The following is a 10,026-nucleotide window of genomic DNA, read 5'->3' on the forward strand; positions in this document are numbered from 1 at the left end:
AACTAAACTAAGCCTCCTAACCGCTGACAGTGACTAGCTCCTTAAAAAAGGAAATTAATGACTGCCATCTTGGGTAGAACCCTTCCACGACCCTGCCGACCCTCTAATGGTGTACTTAACCGTCTCCAAATACCAGAAAGACATATCACCCACCCAAGCCAAGGCACTGAGCTGAGTAGGAGACCCTACCCCAGCAGAACTCGTCTCCAGGCTATTAGTGAGTCGAAGGCGAGGACAAATTGTTCCCAGTCAAAGACAAAATCCTCTTCAACAAGGAAGAGGGTGATGCCAAGGGAAAGGAGGGCAATGCCTTGCGCAGAAAATCGTGAATCTGAAAGTATTAAAAAAAAATGGAACCAGGCAGTTGGAATTTCTCCAGCTCCTTAAAACTGGCAAATCTCCCCTCCACAAACAGTCTCCAAACCCTTCCTGTCCCGTCCCGTGGCAGAAAAAGGTGGTTATTGCAGATAGGGGCTAGCGAAGACAGGGAACAGAACTTAAAATGCTGCCTGAACTGCTTCCAGATTCTCAAGATGAACACCACCAGTGGATTCAGGGAAAATCATACTGGAGAGAAAGACAACAATGCCGTTACTATTGCACCAAGACTGGGAACTGTGCAGGAGCTCGATTCCATTGGCTCCATATGGAACCAGGATCAATGAACCACAACATCTTCTGAATATTGGCTGCCCAATAGTAGAACAATAAATTGGGCCACGCCCCAGACTGCCTATCTTTTTGGAGCAAAGCCCACGGATCCTTGGAGTCTTACTCACCCAAATAAAAGAGAACATTAATTTATTATCTTTGACAAAAAACGAATTGGGAAGCAAAATGGGGAGACATTGAAAAAGAAAAAAAAAATCTCTGGAGTAGGTTCATTTTGACAGCTTGAACCTTGCCTGCCAAGGACAGGGAGAGGTTATCCCACTAGGTCGGACTTGACACCATTAACCAGACTAGTATAATTTAATTTATGAAGCGAGACCCGATTGTGGGTCCGCCTGATCCCAGATAATAAAAGCTAGTCTTGGCAAGGCGAAAAGGTAGTATCCTAGTTGGGCTCTCCTCCCTGGGGGGTTGACCAGGAAGTATTCACACTTGTCCAAGTTCAACTTGTACCCAGTGAAGGAGCCAAAACTCCTATCCAGCTTCATTATCTTGTCCATTGAGGGTACTGGGTCCGTAATACAGAGAAGTATGTCATCCTCATAAAGGGAAACAGCGATGCTCCACCCCTCCTGATTTATCCCCTTCCACTTATTAATAATAATAATCACTTATTGTCACAAGTAGACTTCAATGAAGTTACTGTGAAAAGCCCCTAGTCGCCACATTTCTTAACTGAGGACTTCAGCACTATAGCAAGTGGTTATATTGCCACGGCAATCAGGAGTGGAGACAACAGGAAGCAGCCAGAGTTTAGAGCATTCGTATGAACACTAGCAGTGGGAGCCCAACGCATAATTGAATCCAGGTGATAAACTTGTTTCCAAAGCAAAACTCCCAAGAAACGTAAACAGATATTCCCACTCCACTCTATCAAACGCCTTTTTGGCAACCAGGGAAACAACTGCTGTGCTAACTTTGTATAAAATTCAATGGGGAAACCAGGGGCTTTACCAGTCTGCTTCAACCCAATGCATTTTATACTTTCATCAGGGCCTAACTGCGATTCCAACTCCTTGCTCCTCTCCCCCTCCACAGCTGGGATTGATAGGTTGTCCAAAAGGTCCGTCATGACCGATCCTTCAGCCGATCTATAGAGACCCCAATAGTACCATTCAAAAGCTGCATTGACCTGAGGAGGGACGGAAACCAGGCTGCTTCCCAAGGCGCATACCTATACAATCTTGCTGGAAGCTGCCTGTCACTTCTGTTGGTGAGCTAAGAGGCAACTGGTCTTCCCATATTCATAAAACATGCCGCTCGAGTGTCGAAGCTGGCCCCTGCTATGTTTGTTGACAATAGCTGGAATTGTGTCACCAGCTTTTTCCTACTTGCCAACAACTCTGGCGTTGGGGTCCACCTCAAGAATGGAGTCCAGCAGCCTCTGCTGCTCCGCCCTCACTGTCTTGGAACATAAAAACTAAGAGCAGGAATAGGCCATCTGGCCCTTCGAGCCTGCTCCGCAATTCAATGAGATCATGGCTGATCTTTTGTGGACCCAGCTCCACTTTCCCGCCCGAACACCATAATCCTTTATTCTTCAAAAAACGATCTATCTTTATCTTGAAAACATTTAATGAAGGAGCCTTAACTACTTCACTGGGCAGAGAATTCCATAGATTCACAACCCTTTGGGTGAAGAAGTTCTCTCTGCACAGCAGCATGTTTTAATATTTTATCATTTAGATAATAATCCCATTTGCTGTTATTCCTACCAAAATAACCTCACATTTGTCAACATTGTATTCCATCTGCCAGACCCTAGCCCATTCACTTATACTATCCAAATCTCTCTGCAAATCTTCCAGTATCCTCTGCACTTTTTGCTTTACCACTCACCTTGGAACAAAAAACTAAGAGCAGGAATAGGCTTAGTGTCGTCTGCAAACTTGGAAACATTGCACTTGGTCCCCAACTCCAAATCATCTATGTAAATTGTGAACAATTGTGGGCCCAACACTGATCCCTGAGGGACAACGCTAGCCACTGATTGCCAACCAGAGAAACACCCATTAATCCCCACTCTTTGCTTTCTATTAATTAACCAATCCTCTATCCATGCTACTACTTTACCCTTAACACCATGCATCATTAACTTATGCAGCAACCTTTTATGTGGCACCTTGTCAAAAGCTTTCTGGAAATCCCGATATACCACATCCATTGGCTCCCTGTTGTCTGCTGTGTGCATTTTGTAGGAGCTAATCTCCCCCTCTGAGAACCATCTGAAGGGGTTCCCACAGTGTAGAAGGTGACTGACACACTTTTTTTTAATTTGAGAGTATCCAATTATTTTTTTTTCCAATTAAGGGGCAATTTAGCGTGGCCAATTCACCTAGCCTGCACATCTGAAATGAAAAAATTAAATGAAAATCGCTTATTGTCACGAGTAGGCTTCAAATGAAGTTACTGTGAAAAGCCCCTAGTCGCCACATTCCGGCGCCTGTTCGGGGAGGCTGTTAGGGGAATCGAACCATGCTGCTGGGCTGCCTTGGTCTGTTTTAAAAGCAAGCGATTTAACCCAGTGGGTTGTGGGGGTGAAATCCACGGGAAGAATGTGTAAACTCCACACGGCCAGTGACCCGGGGCCGGGATTCGAGCCCGGATCCTCAGCGCCGTAGTCCCAGTGCTAACCACTGTGGCACCTGCCACCCAACTGACTCGCTTGTATTAAATTGATATATTCATACTTTCTTGTAAAATTTCTTGTCCGTTAATAATGTCATGTTCAGTCACCATGGCGGCACTGATACCTGACTAGAATCAAATCAACAAAGTGCGGGGCACAATCATTGAGTAACCAGCTGCCACCACAAAATAAAATCGATCCGCAAGTATACCTGATGCACATGTGAGAAAAATGAAAGCTCTTTATCACTGGGTGCAAATAGTACCACGGATCGAAGCCCCCCCCCCCCCCCCCCCCCCCCCCCCCCCCCCCTCCCCAAAATCAGTTTCATGAAAAGCAACAATGCTCTGGCCACCCCTGAAGGAGTCAAAGATTTGGGCCTGGACTGATCCAGACTAGGTTTCGGAACACAATTTAACACCATGCTGCATTTTAACGTCGCACGGTAATCTTGCATTTCAGTGCATATTTATGATGTTTCATTTTAATGCTGTTACTGTTTTCAAAGGATGCAAGTAATCTATTCTGCTGTGTTGGAATCTGAAGGGATTAGCTAGCAAGCAGATCAATTCTTCAGACTAAATGTGCTGTGACCTGTAATGGTTTCACTCACTCAGACAGTTACTGCATTTCAAGCTTTTTTGAGCAGGTGAATGAATGGTGATTTGAATTGAGGCTGTGGTGTTACATGGCCCCCTGCTGGAATGATGGCCCGTGTGCTCGTTATTTGACGCTTCAGATGGTTTATTTTACCCATTTCTTCCTGGCCCAGGTACAGTCCCACAGGCACCAGCTGCCCTCGTACCTCAGCGAATACCTCCAGTGCGAATCTAAACGATGGGTGTCATCTGCAGATCCCAGACGACGAGGGGAGTTGGGCCTGATCCTGTCTGCACGCGTACAGCAGGAGGTTGTCGGTGGAAGTCAGTCAGAAGCAGGAATTCTGACTGAATTCTTTGTCTCCCGAGCCAAAGGGCATTTGATATCCCACACCCAGTCCCGTGCTGCAGCTAACTCTCGAGATCAGTAATTAACCCAGAGCCTCTGTGTGGCTTTGTGTGTAATACAATATGTGTTGACAGCAAGAGGGGTACCCTAACAATTCTTAATGAACATTGAACCCACGGTTTAGTTCCCTTCTTTTACTTGCTTGTGGGGGTTTCCTTTTTTTGCATGCAATGCTCCCAGTTCAAGACATGGTATCAGCAATAAACATTTGACCAGTCGGGTTATAACAAAGGCAGCCGAGGAGAAATGTCTGCCCTCCTTTAGCTTCAGAAGGCCAGACTGACTGCTTTTTGCTTTCTCACACCACTGCCTTTCTGGTCTATTTTAACAAAAACAAAAAATACTGGACCATCTCAGCAGGTCTGACAGCATCTGTGATGGGAAAAGGGAATGAATGTTTCGAGTCTGGATGACTGTCAAATTTTGCCTATTTGTCTATTTTAAAATGTGCATTCACGCCTAATAGAAAAGGTTGAGGCACTTCACATAGGATCTTTGGAGTCAACTGAGAGACTGCTTTCATTCCCTTAACCTGAACCAGATTCACACTGAAGCCTAGGGTAAAAGGACAATTGTAGTAATCCAACAGTTTCCCCATATATATCCTTTTTTTGTAATTTAAGGGAACACTTCTGTGATGTTCAAATAGATACCAGCTGAACAAATCGGTTATATTTCTGCCTCTCCTGTCGCTTCTCGTTTCAGTCTGTGCCGTAAACCCAAGAAGCTGAAATGTTAACCTGAGCTCTGCCGCCTGCATGTTCAGTAGTAGTGGTAGGACGAGTGATGTGGATGCTGTCGTTTTCAGAGAGAATGCTTTCACCTGTCTCCCCGCACTCTGAATAACACAGACTTGTTTTTAAATCAAACAGGACGATGAGGAGGAATTCAACAATGTTGCTGTTTTTTTCATTGGGACTGCCGCGTGTTTGTATCAAGTAAGTTTCCAGTCATTGTGCAATTTCAGGTGAATGTTTGCTTTTTGTTTCATGGGGGGGGGGGGGTGGGGTGGGGTGGCGTGGCGTGCAGCCAGGTGTCTAACACGTGGAAACACATCGCTACCTTGTCAAAGCTGCTGAGAAATCCCTTCGGCTACAATGTCTGTTTTATTAAGTTCTTGTTACCATTCTTGCCTTTAGCTGTGAAAAATACCTCTTGTGATAGTTAATGCGATAAAGTAAACATTGATTCCAGCTGTGTCAGGCTCGGGGAAAGAAAGAAGCTATGTAAGTTCAGTGCAACCAAGGGCAGGTATCACTGTCAGAAAATATTTCTGTACACAAAGGGCAATCATCAGGAAAGCTGAGTAATGTCGGACATTTCTGAATGGCAAGCTGCTATAATGAGAAGAGGGCTACGGTTGATTTTCTGGAAGGATAAGATTAAAGGGACCAAAGGGTTGCTTTCATTGCAAGTACAGTTTATAATGTTATTGACTCTCTTGATCTAACCTGTATTCCCCACTGAGCTGCAATTTTGTAAGTACTGCCTTTGGTCACTTCTGGAATTTTGCTATTGCCAGCTAAACGGAAGCATGTCTTTTGCTGCACAGATGCAGATCGACAGAAAAATAGAACTTGCATTAACATGGTGCCTTTCGCATCCTCGGAATGCCCCAGATAATAGCCAATAAATAACCTCTGCAGACCATCCGCTGTTGCTCAGGCAGATAGTTTGCAAACAGATTTCTCTTTCCCCTTTTGATACTTTCCAATGCCTGCAGTAAATTATATACCAAGCAGGCTTCTGTCACAGTCTGTGCTGTGCGTCCTGTAACTGCTGTTGAACTTTGCAACGGTGAAGTTAGGATTGTGACTAAAGGTAACCCAGGACCAAATGCATTAATGGAAGCAATGTAGTAACGGTAATACTGTTTTTTTTGTACTGTGCCATTTAGATAGGAATTTCTTTCAGCCCTCCACTACTACGCTGCAGTGGACATGGTGCCAAATATCAAGATTCAACAGTAGTTTTTGAGCAAAAGCACACCAGGCATACCTGTGGTTGTATAAAGCAGTGCAGAAAAATAAATTCCGTCTTCTGTCCAGCTCAACTGATGAGAAAAATCTGTCTAAAAATCACCGTACAACTGACCCATTGAATTATTTACCCCGTGTGTGAGATTGTTCCACCTGAATTCTCTTAGCTCTAGGTCAGAGTCACTACCACTAATTAGAATTTGCAGTATTGTCAAACAGTTTGTTAATAAATAGATTATCTTTTTCCATCAGAACTTGAGCTGCTTAAATAAAGCCTCCCAATATCTCTTCCCTGCTGTAAACATTCCCAGCTACCTCAGTCTCTCCCTCTAACTCAAGTTGGCATAATTTCGCCTCATTTTTTTAGAGTTGGGCTTTGAACTGAGTTGGTCATTTTCTTTCAGCTGGGGAAAAATAGAAGCTTTATTATTTGTACAAGCCCTGCCAATATCGTGGAGATTAACTCGTTTTATTGCACCAGGTTTATTTTACACCGCATTGAATCTTGCAACAAAAAAAAATGATTCCTTTTCAAATCTGCGTTTTCTTTCAGTGTTACTTGCTGGGGTGCTACAGTGGACGGAGGAATGTGAAATCGTTTCTGATGTTCGGTTTGGTCTGCCTGTGCAACCTGTACCTGCATGAACTCCGCAATACCTGGCAGATTCTGTTTCACGTCACGGTGGCTGCTTTTGCGACTCTGCAGACACGAATGAGGCAGCCACAGGGAAAAGCCCCAGACTACAACGTCTAAGATTCTGTGACTATAGAAGGTGCCTGTTTCAGGAGATTTATGATTCCATGGGAAGCACACAATGGTCTGGGACAAAGAATTCGGCTTTTTTTTTTACAAAGAGGGACAATTTAATGGGCCAAATGGGGAAAAATGTGTTTTGAGTTCTTCAGAAATGTGGAAAAATGCTGCCCTCTAAAATTGAAAGCTACTAATCAAAAATTGTGAAGACAAATTTCTGCCGTCAGTTCCTTACTGTCTTATTGCTGCAATATATATATAAACGTCCACCTGTTTCAACATGCAGGTAGAAAAATCCTGGATGTTACATTAGTTCTTTGTTCAGATTGAACTATCCCTTTTATCCTTTTAATTGTACTTCCAGTTTGTTTTTGATTCTCTTCAGAAAGCAGTGTTTCATACTTGGGGTATGACCCTGAGGGAGCTGGCAGCTCTGTCACTTTAATTTTAAGCTACCATTCTTTGTGCAAGAGTGCTGATCACAAGGGTTTTGAAAGCTGTGCTTTCATGTCCTTTTCCAGTGACTTGAACACATACCGGGGACTGCGGGGGTGCTGACGCTGATGGATTGTTATACCAAGGGTCTGTCTTCCTCAGCAGCTGCTTGTTATAGATCACACGATTGTGAAGAAAGTCAGGGGAGTTGTCTTCTGTGTCCGAATCAATATTTGTCATTCAACCAACCTTCCCTTTTCAGCCAGCCGCACTTGTTTATGCCATCCTGTCTGAATTTGCCTGGGTTACCTCCTCATTTAAACTTGCTCTCTTTAACACTAATCCTTTCTGCCCTCCCCAAAATCCACAGAAGCAAGTGAACCGATTGCCAAGCTCCTTGCTAGTGCCATCTTGTAACTCACTGATAAGAGGCTAAGTGCAAGTGTGCCCCACGATTCTCATTTTGCACAGAGACATAGTCGTGAAGAATGGAGCCTTTGTTTTGAGATGTGCCTTTCTGAATTTGTCAACAATCGCGGGATTGAATCCACTCTCTCCCAGCCCATGCCTGGTACCTTGCTACACCCACACGTCACTGTTGGGATCTAAATTATTTTCTGATTGGATGTTCACAGTTGTTGGTGAGACATATACTCTCTTAGGAAAAGTACAACGTGTGCGAATGTCTATATACAGTACACAAATATGTTCCAGACTTTTATAGAAAATCGATAAGAAATAAAATAAGTAAGGTATATATTTAGAGAATCTAGTAATCCCAAATGCTTTCTCCAGTTCAAAATACATTGTCACTGTATATATTTGATGAAACCTCCAGTATGGCATTTCCTATAGCTATTCCCAGCTTCCCATCAAAAGAAATAACATTGTCATGTAACTTTTTCAAATGTTATTCAGCCTAAAGGTGCACATGCATCCTTCCTAAAAATCGACAATGTTGGAAATACCCAGCAGGTCTTCAGCGTCTGTGGGGAGAGGAACAGTTAAGGTAACAGTTCTGTGGCCTTCGATTGCAACTGGCAAAGCTTACTGATGTAACAGGTTCGAAGCAAGTAGAGTTCTATCATCCTTTGGATCTAACTTCAGGTCCCACTGTTTCCTTGCTCTTTCTGGTAACTGTTTTGTCCATTTGGGCCTGCAGGGCATGGATGAGTCTGTAGCTTGCTTCCTCACTGAATCCCATTGAAGGGAAGCAATGGTTTAAGGACAACAGGCCCTTGGGTGGTTGGAGAGAGTAACTCGCAAATAAAATTGGGGGAGAAATGGGATAAGACAAGGAAATGTGTTGCAATTTGGTTAATCAGGACTCCCTATTTCATATACAAGCACAAAGTATGAGGGGAAGACTTCTGAATGCACTTTTAAGATGATTTCTAGCTACCAGGTTTGAAGCCGACCTTAGGGTCATGAGGAAGAGGTTATTTAGCCTTGCGAGCCCTGTTTTGCCATTCAGTGAGTTCATAGTTGATCTGCACCTAAATGCTACGTACCAGCCTTTGCCCCATATCCCTCTTATCATTGGAAAGAGGGAAGGAAGGTCACTGTGCACTTTGCCCCAGAGAAAATTTGACATCCCACTAAATTGATTCAAATTACTTGTGGTTGACTTAGCTACCACCTCAGCTTTGCTGAAATGTCAGGTTCATGCGTTGAATTTAAATGATACAGATAGCTTAATCCGTGGCAGAGTTTTAGATTTCATCTACTTTGAATCGTGTCTGAAGTATCATGAACACTAACAGGAATACAGCAAAATTTGTATCAAATAATTCCAAATAAACTGACCTCAACTCCAGTACCAATCTACTCAATTAACCCATAAAGAATGGAATGCACACTTGCAACTTGATTGACATAAGCAAAATCAATAATGTATGCGCATCATTTAGAATTTCCGATATCCAGGATGAAGTAGAAAGGAATTTCAATTGTTCAGCTCAGTGGGATTTCCCTCGTTTTCTTTTCCACTCATCTATTCAATCATAGCTGGAACATCACCAACAATTTCTTCTCATCCCTGTGTTATTACCTGTAGCGTCTCTTAAGGATCTATCTATGGCCTTCCACATTTCTAATGCTGGAATCCATCAGCCACAGTCAAGAGGCCAGCAGCCCCATCGCACATCTTGACTCCTTCACTGCATATATCTTCTTGGACTGTTTTATGATGAGCAGAAATTTCCTCTAGTTATAAGTTGCGGCATAGGCCCCATGAGGCGCATCACGGTAGCACAGTGGTTAGCACTGTTGCTTCACAGCGCCAGGGATCCGGGTTTGATTCGCGGCTTGGGTCACTGTCTGTGCGGAGTCCGCACGTTCTCCCCGTGTCTGCGTGTGTATCCTCCAGGTGCTCCGGTTTCTTCCCACAATCCAAAGATGTGCAGGTTAGGTGGATTGATCATGCTAAATTACCCCATAGTGTCCAAAAGATATGTGGGGTAGCTGGGTTACGGGATAGGGTGGGGGTGTGGGCTTAGGTAGGGTCCCAGGGGTCGGTGTAGACTCGATGGGATGAATGGCCTCCTTCT

General features: G+C 43.9%; 1 protein-coding gene across 5 annotated transcripts in view; it reads left to right on the forward strand.

Moving 5' to 3' along the window:
- The window catches only part of sec22a (SEC22 homolog A, vesicle trafficking protein), an 83,973-nt gene extending 74,680 nt beyond the window's left edge, over nt 1-9,293 (forward strand). For 2 of the 5 annotated variants that reach the window (XM_038790083.1, XM_038790084.1), the window contains 2 exons: nt 5,182-5,247; nt 6,842-9,293. In XM_038790083.1, the coding sequence (XP_038646011.1) occupies nt 5,182-5,247; nt 6,842-7,042 (267 nt within the window). In that variant the 3' untranslated portion in view covers nt 7,043-9,293. Of the gene's footprint in view, nt 1-524; nt 2,199-4,073; nt 4,172-5,181; nt 5,248-6,841 lie in introns of those variants that run through there. The other 3 variants (XM_038790085.1, XM_038790087.1, XM_038790088.1) reach the window with 3 other exon arrangements.
- The last annotated feature ends 733 nt before the right edge of the window (nt 9,294-10,026 follow it).

Source organism: Scyliorhinus canicula, chromosome 2 (genome assembly GCF_902713615.1).
Source record: "Scyliorhinus canicula chromosome 2, sScyCan1.1, whole genome shotgun sequence".
Classification (NCBI taxonomy): domain Eukaryota; kingdom Metazoa; phylum Chordata; class Chondrichthyes; order Carcharhiniformes; family Scyliorhinidae; genus Scyliorhinus; species Scyliorhinus canicula.